The sequence below is a fragment of the Onychostruthus taczanowskii genome, unplaced genomic scaffold (assembly GCF_017590055.1).
Source record: "Onychostruthus taczanowskii isolate IOZ18803 unplaced genomic scaffold, ASM1759005v1 scaffold30, whole genome shotgun sequence".
NCBI lineage: Eukaryota > Metazoa > Chordata > Aves > Passeriformes > Passeridae > Onychostruthus > Onychostruthus taczanowskii.
This window is the reverse complement of record NW_024500350.1, coordinates 1,964,979-1,982,637: the sequence shown is the minus strand read 5'-3', so window position 1 is coordinate 1,982,637 and position 17,659 is coordinate 1,964,979. Positions and strand designations below refer to the sequence as shown.

General features: G+C 44.8%; 2 protein-coding genes across 11 annotated transcripts in view; one reads left to right on the top strand and one right to left on the bottom strand.

Annotated features, from left to right (window-relative positions):
- RECQL5 (RecQ like helicase 5) overlaps positions 1-17,659 on the bottom strand; it is a 37,964-nt gene that overhangs the window by 11,552 nt on the left and 8,753 nt on the right. Inside the window, exon 9 of one of the 9 annotated variants that reach the window (XM_041409107.1) lies at positions 12,731-13,748. The exons of the other annotated variants lie outside the window; for them this stretch is intronic. Within the exon in view, the coding sequence (XP_041265041.1) occupies positions 13,700-13,748 (49 nt within the window). The 3' untranslated portion in view covers positions 12,731-13,699. Of the gene's footprint in view, positions 1-12,730; positions 13,749-17,659 lie in introns of those variants that run through there. 9 annotated transcript variants of the gene reach the window in all.
- On the top strand, positions 568-16,677 carry SMIM5 (small integral membrane protein 5). 2 transcript variants are annotated; one of them, XM_041409110.1, is made up of 6 exons: positions 569-998; positions 7,408-7,547; positions 9,166-9,319; positions 10,731-12,111; positions 14,515-14,653; positions 16,022-16,677. In XM_041409110.1, exons 3-4 carry the CDS (start codon positions 9,193-9,195, stop codon positions 10,847-10,849), a joined length of 246 nt encoding a protein of 81 aa, XP_041265044.1. In that variant the 5' UTR covers positions 569-998; positions 7,408-7,547; positions 9,166-9,192; the 3' UTR covers positions 10,850-12,111; positions 14,515-14,653; positions 16,022-16,677. The 2 variants fall into 2 exon arrangements, with proteins under 2 accessions (XP_041265045.1, XP_041265044.1); XM_041409111.1 differs by lacking the exon at positions 7,408-7,547 and having other exon boundaries at positions 568-998.

The window sequence follows — 17,659 nt, the reverse complement described above, 5'->3', positions numbered from 1 at the left end:
GTCACATATCCCAGAAGAAGCTCTGCCTCCCCCAAAAACCACCAGAATAAAGCATTCTCCTGTATAAGCTAAAGGGTACAGAGCCTCATCAGAAACGCCCCCTGAAATAAAGAACCCAGGAAGTCTTGGAATAATGTGAAGTGAAAGGGTTAAAAAAATAAAAATCACATAAGGGCAAATTAGTTATGCATTTGTCAGGCGAAAGCCACTTAATGAGCTTTATCAAATAGAAGAGCGAGTCATGAGGTTGATGAGAACTTCTAATTTTACACCTGTCTGACGGACTGTGTCCTTTCACCATCACCCGAGCTTCACCCTCTGAGACAAGACAGTGACAGTCAGCTGTCCCAGAATCCAAGAAGCGAAAAGCTCAGCATCAAGAGATGAGCTCTTGGCCAAGGGCACGGAGCAAATTCACCATCCCAGCATCAAATTCACTGCCCCAGCATTGTCCCCGCTGCTCGCTCACAGCGCTGCACTGTCCTTGCGAGCACTTGCTCTGCCCTTTCAATGAGCACAGGAGAAAAGCTCCTTCTCCGGGAGCCGGAAGGAAACCGGCAGCAGAAAGAAAAGTTATTGGCTTTAACATCGCCCCAAACTGTCGCAGGCAGGGAATCGATTCGAGTCTCACGCCAGAAAAAGGCGTCATTAAAAGGTGAAGAAGGAACTCCTCTCTCGGAGGAGATGCACAGAGGAAGCCAGCAACAAGTGCCGGCCCTCGGGCGCCCCGGGGAGCTGGCACCGGCTCTGGCTCAGCCTGCGGTGGCTCCTCTCCCTCCCTCTTTGGCACACATGTAACACGAAACTTCGCATCTCCACGACAACCACCAACAAAAAAAAAAAAAAAAAGAAAGGCAGAGACAACAGCTGGCTGTCAGCAGCGGAGCAGAGAGGAGCAGAGCGAGCAGCGAGCCGCAAGCCAGGATGAGGGGAGAGATGACGTGAAAGTTTAAGAAGACGAAAGAAAAACAAGAGGAGAAGCAGAGCCCGCGGTCGGGGTAAGGCTGAGCTATCGCTGCTGTTCGGTCGAGCGGGCACCGCCTGGGGAGCTCCCCATGTTCGGTCAGCCATGGAGCAGAGCTTGGGAGGCGGAATTTGCTTGCCAGGGACACCGAGGAGCGAAGGTGGCAGGAGAAAAGCTTTTAATGGGATTGCGGAGAGCTGCGCCGCAGCCGCTCTGCAACACAAGGAGCTCCGAGCCCGAGAGGGACTCTGCAACTCCTCTGCCGGTGACAAAGGCAGGCTGCTCGGGTTTCTGTGCTCGTACACAATGAATGTCCTGATAAGCTGGGGACCTGATACAGAAATAGGCGGCGTGGACAAGGCAGCTGGGTCCGAGGCTGTGCGTGCCCTTAGCGGGGAGCACAGGGGTATGAAACCCGACGGGTGCCAGCCACAGCTTTTCCCGGAGCTCCTCCCAGCTGCAGCTAAGTTTTATCCCCCAAATCCTGAAGCAGGGAGCTTAGAAAACAAGCTGTGGTCGGGGAACTAACACGCTGTGCAAGTTAAGCATCTGTGTCCAATAGAAATGAACGGAAAGATTTTACAGGGTTGCTAATGAGAACATTTGAAAAAAGAAGAAGAATTCAGCCAGCGTATCAGGCACAGATGCTGGTTTAGCGTTCAAAGCAGCACGAGAACGCACTGCTCTGAGGGGCACGTTCACACACATACACAGCTCATGGCTTACGGTAACCAGACCGTCAAGTTTGAATGCAGTGAGAAGGGAAGGAAGAGTAAAAGGATCACCTAAATACATTAAATTATACAACACAGAATCATTTAAGTTGAAAAAGACATTTTAGGCCATTGTGTCCAAGCTTTGGTTTTACAGAGGTGTCCCACCTGTGCTCCCATCTCCACTATTGGCTACGGGAAGAGGGGCTGGTAATGGAGACTGGCCTTATAAATCCCCATTTTCTGCTATCTGAAGCTGACTTTTCTGTTTGGAAGCTGCTGCAGCTCCCAGCACTGAGCTGGGACCCCTCAGCCTCTGCCAGGAGGCGCATGGGCAGTCAGCTGTTTACAAACCGCAGCAGAAAGCCAATTCTCACAGAAAAAGGTCTTCCCAATCCTACACATGCCTGTAGGGAGGAATGTTAAGGATCAGGTATTTCCACTTCTCTCCATTTCCATTAACAAGGAATGGAGGGCAGGTCTTTCTGACCCAGTGTTGTACAAACATGGAATTGGAACTGCCTGAGTGAGGAGAGGCAGTAGTTCAGACCCACACGCCTCCAGCCTGGCCCTAAGGCTCAAGGGGATGGAGGGAAGTTTCCACCCTGCTAATGGAGAGTCTCTGTAGGTTGGTTGTTGCAGTTAAGAGAGTTTCTTAAATAAAGCATGTGAAAAAAACCAAAGTTTAGCAAAGCAACAAAGAAAAAAATAAGGAGGGAGGAGGGAGAAGGGTAGGGGAGGGAAGGAGGTGGAGAAACATGCCAAGTTTTCCTGGCCAAAAGAAAATCTTAATGGGTTTGGCTGGGGGCTTGTCCAGCTGCAGCCATGCTGTTCATGTGTGGGGGGAGAGGCACAGCAATGTGAAACACATGTCTGGATAAAAGCAGCAGGACATGGCTAGTGTTACAGCTGTCACACTGCACGGGCCTCAGCATGACTGCAACCAACAGTGGGTGTGGGAATTGAAGGTACAAAATAATCCAGGTTTGACAGAGCGGCTCCTCTGTGTTAGACAAGCCCCTGAGCACAGAGCCTGCAGTGGGCCAGAGGCACCCAGGGGTCAGCAGGGACTGGGAGCAGCACCCACCCCACTGCCCCATGCAGCCACAGCTGATGGGCTTCCAAAAAATTCCTCCTGAGGCAGCAGCTGCTGCAGATTTTGATTTTTCAGCTCCTACATCCCAGTGGCACCTTGACTAGGATTAGTCCAGAATATTTCAAAAAGCTCAAAAATGCGTGTAATTTAGGAGGCTTGTAGATGTGAGATCAAGGACAGGGCACAGAGGTGGCTGTTAAAAGGTGGAGGAGTTTCCAGCACTCTCAGGGCCTCCAGATGCCAGACCTCAAGCACCAACTACTGATAGATCCCACTGTGTTTGTGCAGTCACTAAAAGGCTTTCACAGGCACACAGCTCCCTCTCAGTCAGCTTCATGGGAAATGGATATTTTGCTAATATTAGAATAGACTTTCAGACTAGATTCAAGCATCACCAACCCTAAAAAAAGTTCTCTTGTACAAGAGCTACAGGTTTATTTTTAAAATTGACCTTTTCCTTTCATTGGATGGCTCAGTGTTTTGGTTTCCCCACTTAAAAATTTTCTAGTAGTGAGGAATTATCTCTTGGGGTTTTGTGGACGTGTTTGTGGGATGGACTGGAGAAAACCAGGGTGATCTGCAGAGGTGTAAAGACTTCCAGCTCAGTGCCCCAGTGGGTACCTCTGCTACTGAAACTGAGAATTCAGTGCCTTTTTACATTAATCTAATATTAGGTTGTAGGGAAGAGAAGGCACATTTACAGGGCTGCCTCAAAACCCATCTCCAAATAGTGGATGGTGGAGATGACAGGGTATTCCAGCCAAAGGGTGACCCAGGCAGGGCAGCTTTAAAATCTCAGGAATTTGTGGCCTTCTGTTCCAAGCCAACTGACAAAGTCCCAGCTTTTCTCCCATGGCATTGAGCTACAATTTACCAGTTTGGGTGTGTGCTGTTCAAGGGCTGAATTCTCTTGATACTGGAAACTATTTTCATCTGCTTGGGAATGAATTATAGGTCTGTCTGGCTCTGTGCACTCCTGTTTTAAGAAAAATAGGCTTGTCTGAACTATAGCTAAGATTCACATGGCTGGTCAACTACAGTCATGGCAGCAAACACTGCATGAACAATGATGAGGGAAAACCATGCACTGATAATACAACTGCATTTCTATGGCCCTTTTCATCTCAGCAGTACACTAAAAGCTTAGAACAATAAACAATCATGCAGGAATTATGACACGTTAAGCCAAAATGCATCCACGCTGTAGGCACACCTAGCAACCCAGCATTGTTTGAGAACAGGAAGCACTGCAGGCCTTATCCATATAAAATCAGAAGGACATTTCAGGGACCAAGAACAAAGCTGGTACGTTTTGAAACTGGCCAAGCCTTCATGTTCTTTAAAAAGTGGCCAAGTACAGTCAGAGCTTATTTTAGAGTTTTAGACCAGAATAAAAAGCATCCCCTCCCCTTTGGCTGCTCAGCACCCTCCTTCCATGAGGTTGGGCTTGCCTTGTAAGGTCTCCTACCAGATAAGTCCCACAATCCATACAGGCTTCCCATCCCTGTACAGATCCAATTTCAACCAATTTATTGGACTAGTCTGAGTAAGAACAACACAACATTTGCTTCTTCAGAGCCCCAGTCTAAAGGAAAAGCCAAGGTTGCAATGAAAATGTTGCCCTGGCATTGCATTTGATGGGAACATCAGGAAGGTTCTGCTTGGTAAGGTCTCCTGAGCCATGCTGCTGTGGGCAGTGAAGGAGAGCCAACTCACCATCACTGGGACTTGCTGCATTAGGACTAGAGGCATTGGCAGCTTCTTGTTCCCCCCAAAATTCCCCCTTTCAAAGATTTATCTCCACTTGTAGGTTACTAGAGCAACAAACACATGCAAGCACAATAAAACCAATGGATAAGGATTATGGCAAGAACAATATGAGGAATATGGTTGGGTTAGGAGCAAACAAGAGTGGAAACCACACTTTCATCTACATCCATCCTAAACAGGCTCAGTGAACAAAGTGTACAAAGTACTGAGCAAAACAATGGCCAGTTTCCTAAACATCATCATCTACATCATCATCCTCAGTGAACAAAGTGTACAAAGTACTGAGCAAAACAATGGCCAGTTCAGTTTGTAACTGCAGCAAAACAAGGGACTTGCTGCCTTTCTATCTAAAGATTCCCAAGCATGCTGGAAACTTGGACACACAACAATTACAAACAAAGCTCTGATGTGGTTCCATGTTCTGCTGTCTTGCAGAGATGAAGTCACCCAACAGTGGGATGTGATGACTTACCCAAAGTCACACAACCAGGGAGCATCACTGTCAGGCCAGGGAGACTGCCTGTATTTACAAACTTCCAGTCCTGGGGCTAAACCACAAACTTAAATTTGTGCTTTTTGCACTAAAAAAGGCTGCTCAAATACCCCCAGGGCTATGTGTAAACAAGTGTCTCATTCTCAGCAGTAAATTTCAGCTCACCCACTCCCTACAATTCACCTTTGGATGCAGCTGTGTCCACACAGAGATCAGGACAGACCAAAAAACCCAAATGTAGAACAAAAATGCAAAACCAAAATGTACAGCAATTCCAAGAGTCTCACAGCAGCCTCACCAGCTTCAGGCAGACACAGGGATGTGAGACCCTAGTGTACATGGTCATCTCAAAGCTCTTTTTCTTGGAAAAAGAAGCCTCCATGTGCAGCCAGCTCACAGCAAAAAGGAACCTTGATGGAGGCTTTTCTCTTGAATGTCTAGATTGAGGCTTTTTAATGGCTTTATTCTCCAAGGGGCTGAGCAGCCAACTTCTTTGAGTGCTTCAGCATGGCATGAGTCCATTAAAACAACTCAGAAAGATAATTTCAGTGCTATTATGGCAATTTTCACAGCTTTCTTCAGTGGGCACAGCAAGATGAATCTGCATTAGTGCTTTCTGGGAATCTAAGTCTATGTAAGTCCTAAACACAGGACATGCACTTGGGTTTTCCAGGGTCATGTAATCCTTGCAGCTGAGCAGCACACCTGCAGCTGTTTGCCATTCCCATGCATCATTTCTGTGCTCGGTCCTTTCAACCAAGGCTAATAACTCATGGCACATGGCAGAAGGGGCCTTTTTTTTTCATCAAAACCAAATAAACCCAAATTAAATGATTTGTTTTATTCTCTCCCCCTGCTGGGCCTTGCACTATTAGAGGAGGGCAGAAAGGTTTGATGATCTAGTTCCACTGGCATCACTGATTGGATGAGTTCTTTCTTAAGTCAAAACCATGAATTTCAGGCTACCACCCCATCCCAGCAGGATGTCACAAACTGCCTGTAACAAGACATTCTGTGACTTTCTTTTCTGTGTGAGATTCTTGTCTTGCCTCTCCTCATCTGATTTTCACTTCATTTGAGCTCTGACTGCAGCTGTAGCAGAATTTCCTGACATCACTCTGACAGTGTGTTATGAAGACCACATTGCACTGTGGTCATTCAGGGTTTTTTCTATAACATGGATGAGTTAGATCAGCTCTGCTGCCCTACAGCCAAGACTCCTCTGCTCTGCAAGGCTCCCATCCTCAGTGGGTGAAGTTTTGAGGAAGGACAGTGAGAGCAGGAAGAAATTCCCAATTGAGGAAAACACTGGCAGACAATTATGTTTGCTGCAAACCCCTGAGAATCTCTGAGGTACTAACTTGAGTGGCTCTTCCAGGCTCTAAAACAGCACTCCAGGCCTAGAAAGTAAACTGTCAGTTAAGGCCCACAACCTTAACTTTCAAACCTCTTAAGACCTCCCTGTTGAATAATAATCATCATACTTACTGCTTCAACTTAATATCCTGCACCACCTGGCCTTTGCCACTGTTGGTGACTGGAAGATTATTTCCACACAATATAATAAAACAAAAGGAATTAATTCTCACAGCTCCACTCTGTTATTGTAATTAATGTCATCACCTTTGTGTTGTAAATGAGGCAGATGCATAAGACAACTCGTTTAAATCACACTATCCTTACCCTTGTGTAAATCTCAAGGGTAAAATCTTGGTTCCACTGAAATCAATTGGGAAAAGGTCACATCAAAACTAGTCCTGAACAAAAACTTTACAACACAAGTAGAATGGAACATACAGAAGTCCATTAATGTAACTGGCTTTCTTGGAGGAGTTTTACTTTTTTCCTTTAGGAATTATTTTATTCTTCACCCTTTCACCTTGCTGCAGAAGCAGAAATCCCAAAGCAGAAAGTGCAGTCAATCAGAAAAACACTTGCTTCCTCACGGGTAGGTTGGAGACTGCACCACCACCATCAAACTTTGTCCCTGATGTAATTCAGACCAAGGTAAACAAGCAGCATTCCTTGCAAGTTTTAGAATAAAAACTCCTTCACTTAGCTCCAGATCAGGTACCATGGGCAGAGTGGAATGTCCATTACAGAGACAGACTTTATCATTTTTGACCAAGCACTTTGCTAATCCACACGTAGTTCTACAATCCTGATCAGTAATTTTACCCTGTATAACCAAATTTCGCAAGCCAGGCTTTTAAACCTGTTGCTTGTGGTGCAACCCAAAGTATGGCATGCAAGTTTACAGCAAATTCGTTATGAGGAGAGCTTCTGGACAGGCAGAAACACCTCCAAAGGGAACAAACATTTTCACAATGTTAATTCCAGAAATTTTATTTTCTGAATTTTTTTCTTCTAGAGTCAAGAACAGAAAACACAAATCATTTCACCTCTGCCTCTTCCACCATCTCTTAGAATGGAAACAAAATTGAAAACCTGTTGACACAGAATCCTGCAGCACTAAGGATAAAGCAGCCGTTCTGGAGAAGCTCACTTGGGGTATGCAATCATCTGGAAAGAAGTATTTAACCCTAGTCTAAAAAAGTGACCTTTTCAGGTCAAAAGACAACAGCTCTGCCTCTTTCCTGAATTGCACAGCAATCTTTCTGTGAATGCAGATTTTCCATCCACCCCCAATTCTAAGAAACCAGCTGGTTCAGATTTTTATTCCTTAGCTTGGATTTAAAAGAACAAAGAAAACCCTTTTTGAATTGCATAAACATACAAAACTAATTTAACTTGGCACTGTAGTACTTAAGCCCAGCATGCAAAGAAACAGCCAAGGTCTCTCTGTCCTCAGTGTGTTTAGAAAAACTGAACTCCAAGCATCCATTTGTTTGAGTAACCAAGCCAGATGTGCAATAAAGAACTAGCTGGTTTGTTCTGGAAGTGCTGTCTTGGTCACTTGGCTTTGTGTTATCACCAAGATCAGGATATTAAATTGCAATGTTCAAGTCCCAAAACACAGTGTTGCCTGTTACAACACACACAAACCAGTAGATTTTGATAGAATAATGAAATAAGAGTTATAACCCATTCAAGTGTTGACCTGTCCAAACACTTGTTTTAGGTGGAACTATGGCTCTTTCTCAAAAATATCCAATCCCAGCTCCTGACTGGAGCAAAATTTGAAGATCCATAAGTCTCACGCCAGCTAGTTTGTTGCAATGCCTCCTAAAATCTTGCTCATGGGGTAAAAGAACAGCAAATATTGGTGACAAAACTGAGGCATTTAACTTTAACTAGACTAATAATATTTTCAGTGATACCTCCTGATGATCCTGGGAATAAAGAAAGCCTAAGATTACTGAGCAGGGCAGGAGGGATTAGCTCCACATGGGAGATATCTCCATGACAGATCCAGGGGCTTTTGCTTTGGTCATCATCAGCAGTCACAGGTGGAATCCACTGTTCAATTCATATATTGCTCTGTGGCTTAAAACAAAAAAAAACCAAAACCCTAAATTTAGCTTTCTTTATAAAATTGCATTCATCTGTAAGAACTTGAAAAGCTTCCAGCTGTCCCTAGTGAATGCAGACTTTAACTTTTAATATCACATACAATAAAATTGGTTAATAAAACATTATTAATGCTATTGTATTGAGGTGTTGAGGTAAATGCCTTTGTTTTTGAAGGGGGTTCTGTAGCTCAAAGTGCAAGAAGCCTTCAAGGGAGTCTACTTGGTGTTACTCAGTAACAGACAACTGAAGACTATGTTCAGTGGAGTTCAGCGTTCAAGTTGGGTTAGAATTGCTTTTGTTTCTGGAAGAACAAGTTAGCACAACTGGAAAAAAGTGCTTTGATTGGGTGAGAGCCAAGGGCAGGCACTGTCCAGCCCAACTCAGTGCCTGCTGGAAGAAGTGTCCTTGCAGAAGAAACACCGTTTGGACTTTGCTTAACAGTGTAGTTGACAAAAACATCCTCAAAGCTGGATTTTGAAATTAAAACAGTGCCAGAACACGTAGACAATTAATAGTCCTCCACCTTAGCTACTGGGAACAAGGACTGAGACCAGATAAACTTGTTTTCCTTGTGATCACCGGCTGTATAAGAAGGCTGGCAGCTCCCTAGCATTAGTCAGTGAAAAGGTTTATTCTCTGTTTGGTTCTCCTGCAGCATAAAGCCTGGAGAGGTTGTGACAGAATGTCTTCTGAAGGCTTTCTGAAGGAAGTTCAAGCCATTGCTGAGAAGTTTCTCCTTAAGCTCCAGAAACTGCCCAAGGCTGAGCCAGTGGAGATTGTCAGCTTTTCTGTGGTTCTTCTGTTTATTGGTGAGTTTGTGGGTGGAGGCAAAGGGGTGTCAGAATTTCTCTCCTCCACGATGGGGGCAACTTGCTCCACAGGCTGTGTAGGTGGGTTGGTGGTGTTGGCTGTTGTTTTCTAGGCTGTGCTCTAAGGCCCTGGTTAATTCCTAGGTAATTTTTTAACGCTCAACACATACCTCTACATGGTTGCAGGGCATGACAGGAAACAGTACAGCTTTCCCTAAACCTCCTAAAGCTCCCATTTTAAACATCAGTTAAATCAGCAATAATTTTAACAAGAGCTGCTGTAAGGTTTGGATGCACAGGAGATAGTTTATGACAAATAGTATTAGAGCATCTCCCTGCCACAGAAGACACTTAAGAGGGGCTCTGAGTGTCATTCCTGTATTGGCTCAGTGGAAGTCAGTATGCTTCAGATAGTCTGTTTATTCTCCTCTGGTAATGGCAAGATCCCTCCTGCTCTATGTGGGGATGGCATAGAAAGAATAACAGCTGGATCAAGAACTGTTGGGTCAAGGAGGATGAAGTTTGTTTATACAATGGGGAAATAAGCAGGAAGGAAGACAGGCCCTGCTCCTCAAAGACAGGGCTTGCTCCTGGCCAAAAGGAAGGGTGTGTATTCAATTGGACACTCCTCCCTGGGCTGGAATTCACACTGTCACACCTGCTGCTTTATTTGGTTCATCCCTACAGTTGGTTCCCCACAGGTCAGGTTACCTGGCAGCCCAGGTCCAGGCTTTAAAGGAACACATCCACACAGAGGCATGCTCACACTCTTACATGCTCTGCAGGATGGAACATGCCATCCTTTTCTTCTCCAGATAGATAAACTAACACATCCCTGCCAACACCAGCCATCCTGACTAGAGTAGAGGACAGTCAGCTAGCCCACTGTTCTGTGAAATTAACCTCTGCATTTGGAGTATCTTATTTTTTCAAGCTAAATGCAGAAGAGTAAAGCCAACCCAGTCATGAGTTTCTATGCTTAAAGAGTACGCTGAACTCACTCTTCAGAAATACAACTGCCACTTGGAGTAACCAAACTCCCTCGAGCTTGGTTACTCAAAAATGCAAAGCTGGATTTTCTTCCTTTCCAGACACATAGCTGTGCTTTAGGTACTGCATGTCAGCTTTCAAACAACAGCTCATTAAGTGGGTAAAAAAACCCTCACATGGTTTGGAATGTAGCTCTTAAGGTCTTGAAATGCCCGGTAATGACTGTACAGATTAAACAGAAAACCAATACAAAGGAGCAGGAACTTAGGAGGAGGAAGATGGGGATATAGGGGAAAAAAATTCTCAAGAAACCAGGGTTTGCTAATTTTGCTGCTCACCAAATAACTTAGAGGAGACATAGGGTTACTCTGCAGGGACTGTACCTATGCTATGAAGCAATATCCTTTGTTTCTCTTTGCAGTTACTGTGCTGGTGCTCACGATCATTGCCTGCAGTTGCTGCTGCTACAGCTGCTGTGGCTGTGATGGACGCCCTGATCCCAGACGCAAGAGCCAAGTCAGCCCAGCTGCCCATATATGAAGTGACACAAGGACATGCTATCGAGGACATGCATGGACATCATGATTCAGTGCTATGGGAATGACTTTCCACACTAGCCCACTGAAAATGGCAATAAGAATATTAACTAACATGACTCAAAGGACCAGAAATCACAGCGTGGAATTCCGTCTCTCTGTGACAGCTACTACTGTGACCAGAAAGGTAAAGCTCCTTTACCATCACTGTGTCCTTCTTCTGGGCCAGGATGGGGTGGGAGGGCATGGACACAGATTGCTGAGAAAAGAGAGAGCTTTCCCAAAGACAGCCCTGCAGCTGGGCCAGCTGAGGATCCCCCCTGGGACACAGAACCACGGAGCAAAGCAGAGGCCACGCACACAGCCACACATGAGGCACTGCCTGCTCTCCTCACCAGAAGAATGCTACTGGGCATTAGCAAAACCCACTGACACCACTGTGAGGTCCAATTGCTCAGGTCATCATGGATCAAGGCCAAATCTGCTGCAGGAGACACGTTTAGCTGAGATACCTGCTGGAAAGAACAAATGGTGGACCCTCTCATCCAGATGTGCCAGCTGAGGCTCTGAGTACAGCTGGTAACAGCTGCCCCCAGTGTCATTTCATTGGTGATATGATGATGGGAAATTGCCAAAGAAAAAAACAGGTCACGTGAAATATTCTTTGTAAATAGAAAAATGAAGGCAAAAGGGAAAAACTCATCAATCCTATGGCTTATTTTGATCATTCTCTGCTCAATATGCTCCCTCTCCACCCCTTGTGGTTCCTATTCTTCTGCTTATTGCAGATGAAAGGTTCTTGCAGAGCATGGGAGCTCCAGGAGATGAACAAATCCCAATCCTTACTTGAGGGATCTGTGTGCTTGACTCCCTGCACTGTGTGCAGTTTATTTCAGTAGACATGAACATGATGCCAAGGGTGTGTTTATGAGCAAGCACAGAGGCATTTCAGAGGAGTGACACATGATGGGAGCCATCACTTCAGGGTATGTGTGCAGCAGCTGACAGCGGGCACTGTGACAGAGCAGAGCCAAGAATGGGCTGTTGGGCTGGAGTTACCAAGTGCAAATAAATCCCTTTTCCATGCTGCAGCCACTGTGTATGTTTGGTTTACACTCCGGTGAACTTCCGAAAGGGATTTACCGATGTACAAGGCTGTGGCGCAGGCCACGACTTCCACAGCACAAGAAGGCCACAAGTCTGCACTAAACTCTGAACCACTGGTGTTTCAGCCCCAAATGGGAGACCAACCATCTTTGTGAGAAGGTATAAACAATTACATGAATACAGAGAAGTCATCTTTTGCCTCTGTATCCCAACTAAGTGTGTGTACCAAAGTCAACATCGAGCTAGGGAGAACAGAACCATCAAGGTTTTAACAGTGGGCTTTAAAATACTCTTTACACTTCAGGAAGTACAGAAGATAAAGAAAACTCTGTAAAGAAATGTATTTTCTCTGTTGCCTGCACCTATATTACTAAAAGGCACATTACATCAGCTTCTTATGTATTTAATGCACTTTATTTTTTGCCAACAAACTGGATCAAGGTATTTGGTATTTTTGTACTGCTGCACATTGGAATGTATCTGCAGCCAGAGACATAGTAAATAGTCTAAGAATTATAAGAAAAATTAAATTCCTGAAACTACCAGTGTTACTTTTAAATTAATAAAAAGAAAAACTTTCCAGTGGAAAATGAGGATGTTCTTTAGAAATAAATATTTGAGACACAACATGACAACTGCCAAGAGCAGACAGCACTAGCATGAGCTACTGCATGCAGTGACACTGAGACAACAAAGAGTAAAAAAAAAAAAAAAAAACCAAGGAAAAAGATACACTGAGACAACAAAGTGTAAAAAAAAAACCAAAAAACAAGGAAAAAGAGAAATAGAAATAAAAGTTTTATTAGGCTGTCCCAAAGCTTTCACTGCCAACCAGCATGTTAGGAGGAAATCTCAAGCACGGCATCAATTTAAACATTCAGAGGTGCATCACACCAACCTCCTGTCATGTAAGTCTTGGCTCTTTTCACTCACAAACGAGTGCCAAACTGACATCAGGAGCCTCAGAAGCTCTTTTGCAAAGACAGACTCAACAGATGTTTTTGTATCTAGATTAAGTCACGAGACCCAGGGAAGAACAGAGCTCACTTTCTTTCCAGGCTTGTGCTAGACAGTGCCAGCTGCAGACATTAACAGCATCCCATTGAGGGCTGCTCCAGCAGCACGGAGCCAGCCTGTGCAAAGGCAGGGGGAAGCTTGGCAGGCTGGACACACACCACGGGCTGACAGGTTGCTGTCATTGGGAACAAGCTGCCAGGCCTTATCTCAACAGGAAAAGCCACAAATGCATGTTTTCCAGTGGTGGTACAAGTTAAACCACTGACAGATACCAGGCAGAGGAACAAGAGAAATGGCTCCTGTCTTATCTCGACCACTGCGAGTTCCTGAATTAGAATAAACACAGCACTGTCAAAGAAAGGGAAGGAAAGAAAAACAGGCAATCCTCTAAAGGATTCAGGTGGCTTTCTGGAGCAGAGGACCAGCTACCATGTAGAGGGGGTCAATTTCTACACACTTGTCTGGACCTCACAGGCTTGATGTTCTGCTTTGGATTATTTTGTACCACTGCACTCAGCTGGACTATTCCTGCAGCTGGGATTCAGACATGCCAGTTGTTTGCCTGATCTGCTGCTTTCTTGCATACATTTAGGGTAGCCTGAAAGATGCCAGCAAGTGGCCAGCTTCCTGCAGCTCTCCAGCTTCTGCTGACTACAAACCTGCTGGTCCCTGGGTCCCTGCTCAGCACTCACACAAGCTTTTGTGTTTTGGCTTCGTTCAGTACTCAAATTCAGGCACCTACAGGGAGCAGCAGTGAGGATGGATCCTCTTGTTTCAACCTGCAGAGGGAAATTCAGAAAAGCACAGAATAAGGCAAGGCTGCTGCTAACACAGCAACTGCCATTCATATTGTGAAAGCCTAGGAGGAACTGCACTGGAATACTGTTACTTTAGTCATTATGATAAAAAGTGTTGAAATTGTTTCTTTCCCTGAGGAACCTCAAAGAGCCAGCAAGGCCAACCCTTCCAGCAGAAGTGGTTGAAGTTCTACTGATGACTTAATGGAATAGCTTCTGTTCTGTAACATTATCCCTGTGGTTTGCTTGACTTGTGAAAAATAAGTTTGCTTTTACACACAGGCAGTGTCACACACCACACTCCTCATTCTCCCCTCCCTTCTCTCTCCAGCACCATCCCTCTGGTCTTCCCCAGTCAGGAGAGTGATAGTTTTACTGCAGCTCACAGCAGTGCAATGCTCTGGAATGGGTTCATTCACCTAAACTATCACAATGAATTTTGGACTGCAGGGCAGTCCTGTTCAGTCTCATTCCAGTCTCCTACTGGAGCTTGCAACACAGACCCAGCTGGGATGCAGGAAACACAGCCCTCTTCTCTCCACCACATCCTGCAGCCTGCCCCAGACAGAGGCCACAGTGGGCCTTTACAAGCCCTGCAGCAGCTGTAGGAGTGGATAAAGCCATGAAGAGGAAGAAATGTCTGAGTAACAGCTGAATTAGGACTTTTTAGTTGGGTTCAAGGCCTTTGATTTGATTAGATTAGCCACACCTTTGCAGGAATTAATCAGCTGTTAATCATTTACTGCAGCCCAAAGAGGCAACTTCCAGGCTACCTCTACAAGTCTCCAGGTACAGCAAGGGATCCCCTCACCACAGGCCAAGATCTCTTGGAGGAGTGAAGAGGAGGCAACAGAGGAAATACCTACTACAAACCACAGCAGCTTCAGGTATTTATAAAATGTCATACAGCTCTCCTGTTCTGGGAGGAGAACTGTACTTAGAAAAAGAGACAGGAACTTCCTGGGTGTGCAGTACCACAGGATTTCTGCCTTTGGGTCTAAGGAACTTGTATCTAGACTGCCTCCTTTTTGAAGGCAAAGGAATCCAGAACAGCTTTGATGTCCCATGTGCTGGTTGGTTAAAGGCTGAGCACAGAGATTTGCCATCTACCCAGAAAACAAACCATGAACTGAATAAATCTGGCTGTTGAGAAAGAAACAAAAACTTCAGCAAATGTGACTTGTTCTTCAAGTTAAATCCAACCTGCTGAGGATGAGACACTTTACAGGAGTAATTCTTTTTCTTAGAGTATTTATGATACAGACATAAGAGGCAGCAAGTCAAGCCAATTTTCAAAAATGACCTGTATCTCTTCCTGTATTACATCTACATACTCACATTTGCAAGAAAGTGTGAGTAATATTCCATCCTTTCCCTTGAAAAGCAAGGAAGCTTTAGTAAAACCACAAGATGCTCAGGGAGAGATGCTGGATGTTCTTTAGGAAGCTGACAGTGAAGTCATTATTCAAAGTATCAGTGAAAGAGCAAGTGAGTAAAACCCACTGAGATCCCAGTTTAAATTATTACTGGACCTCCTTGTGAGAGGAAAATGTATGCTTCTATTGCAGAGTAACAGAAATCATTACTGAAGCAAACTTAATTAGCAAGAGTTTAACATAAAATTAGGGCACCCTTTTTAACATCTTTGGACTATTCTAAGCCCTATGGAAGAGGGCTGGAAGTTGTACATGATCCTTGCTTATTATTGCTGGGGTTTTTTTTTTGCTTGATTGTTTTTAAAACAAGGTGTACATGATCCTTGCTTATTATTGCTGGGGTTTTTTTTTTGCTTGATTGTTTTTAAATAAGTGTTCCTTTAATCTCCATTGTGTCCTCAGAGTTTAAGCCCCCAATTCTCCCTTTTACAGATCCTTCCAATGGTATCAAGGAATTTCTCTCACTGAATACTTGTCTTTCATGTATAGGCTGTACAGCTGACAAAGAGTTCATACTGAAATGCTGGAGAGACACTGTATTATGGAAAATATTGATAAGCTGTGATTAAAATAAATCTCAACTGCCAGAATGCTGTAGAGCGAGCAGCTTTTCCTCTTTACATCTCTATAGATCTGATTGTTAAACCAGTCTGAGCTGTATTCCCCCTGGTTTATGCTCTCATTTCTGTGAAGGGTGACCCTCCTTTTGGAGGGGGATGCCTGCAGGCACAGACACCATGCATACCTGCACTGGTTTTGGGGCTGTGGCTGAGGGCATGGAGAGAATACAACACCTGACCTGTTGTTGTCTGCCTCCAGCAGGGTGGAAGCCAGCATGTCACTAGAGCAAGAGGCATCCTCAGATCTGCAAGACCTAAAGAGACTGATTGCAACAAGTGATTGGGCTCTTGGAGGGCTGGTGGTGATTGCCATCTTCTGTTTTGTTTTCATTGCTCTCATTTTATTTGCTGTTATCTTTGGGTGCTGCACATCTCCAAGGCACAGACATCGTGGCTCATAGACAGCAAAGCGGGGACACAGAACTTGATACAGCTGAGTGAGAACCAGCCTGGGTACAACCTGATTGTTGTTCACAGAAAACTCCCATCTCACTCCCTGGGTGGTTATTTCTCTCCATGCAACTTCCCTGCATCAAGAGCAACGTCCCAATGCAGGAAGTTGTTCTGCAGGCCACAGCAAACTCAGTACATGAGGCTGTCTGGATTCAGGAACTGCAACACTTGGCAAATATCAAAGTAAACTCATCTCTGACTTTCATCTTTCAAGCAAAACCACCAGCTAGAGGTGGCAAATGGTGCCACCACCTAAAGTTGATAAAGATGTGTTCTGCTGCTGCAGCTATGTGTGTTGGGGTTTTTTTTCATCTTGCAAAAGGGCAGTAGGAAACTCTGGCCACTGAAAGCTTTGTCTGAACCCACTCTCTAAAAGCTTAGACCATTGTTCTCCTGTCATACTCAGGCCTAAATACACTATGCAAAAACTTATTGCCAATACACAGTCTGTCTTTATTTGTTCTTATTTATAACCTTGCAAGGTCAGAGTTTGAGGTTTGCTTTCACTGTTTGGATAGTGAGTAGAACTGTATTAATTCAATACATAAAAAAGAAATGCTATGTGGCTTTCTTTGCACAGCACCTCAGTCTCCTGTAGAGTTATGAGCAGGGAAGCCAGGCAGGGGTGCTGCAGTATGTGACTCTGGGATGCACACCCCATGATATACAGTTGGAAGAATGGATCAAGCTGAGTAAGGGAAGAAAAAGTCTGGGAGGCGTGATTTCTGATTAAGTCAGTGATATTCCCTTACTCAGATTATTATTTTGGGGGCGGTTTGATACTGGGACAGGTTGCCCAGAGAAGTTATAGATGCTCCATCCCTTGGAAGGCCAGGTAGGATGGGGCTTGGAGCAACCTGGCCTAGGGGAAAGTGTCCCTGCCCATGGCAGGGGGTTGAACTAGGTAATCTTAAAAGTCTCTTCCAACCCAAACCATTCTATGATTATACAAACCTAGCCACAACAGCCATTTGTGATCTGGGAACACATCCCAGAAGAGGGAGAGCTCCTCAGACAAAGTGGATCAAATTCTTAGGAAAAGAAATCTCCCAGCAGCTGCTTCACAGCATCACCTTGACTTTGGGCAAAGAAGTGCCCCTTTAAGTGCCCCAGGGCTCAGTGTTGTGCCACACTTCAGTACAAGCAAGACTATCCCATAAACCCAGGATTTGTTTGCCAAACACGACGAGGAGAGAACACTCTCACCAAGGCACCAGAAAAGCAGCACGTGTTACATTCATGTTGAAAAAGCTGTCCTAGACCCACATGTGAAAAATGAAACAAAATGAAGGACTTGTAAGCATGACACACAAAGATCATTTTCAGTTAGTGGACATATACTGCTCTCTTCCTGGCAAAATTACAGCTTTGATGTCTGATCCAG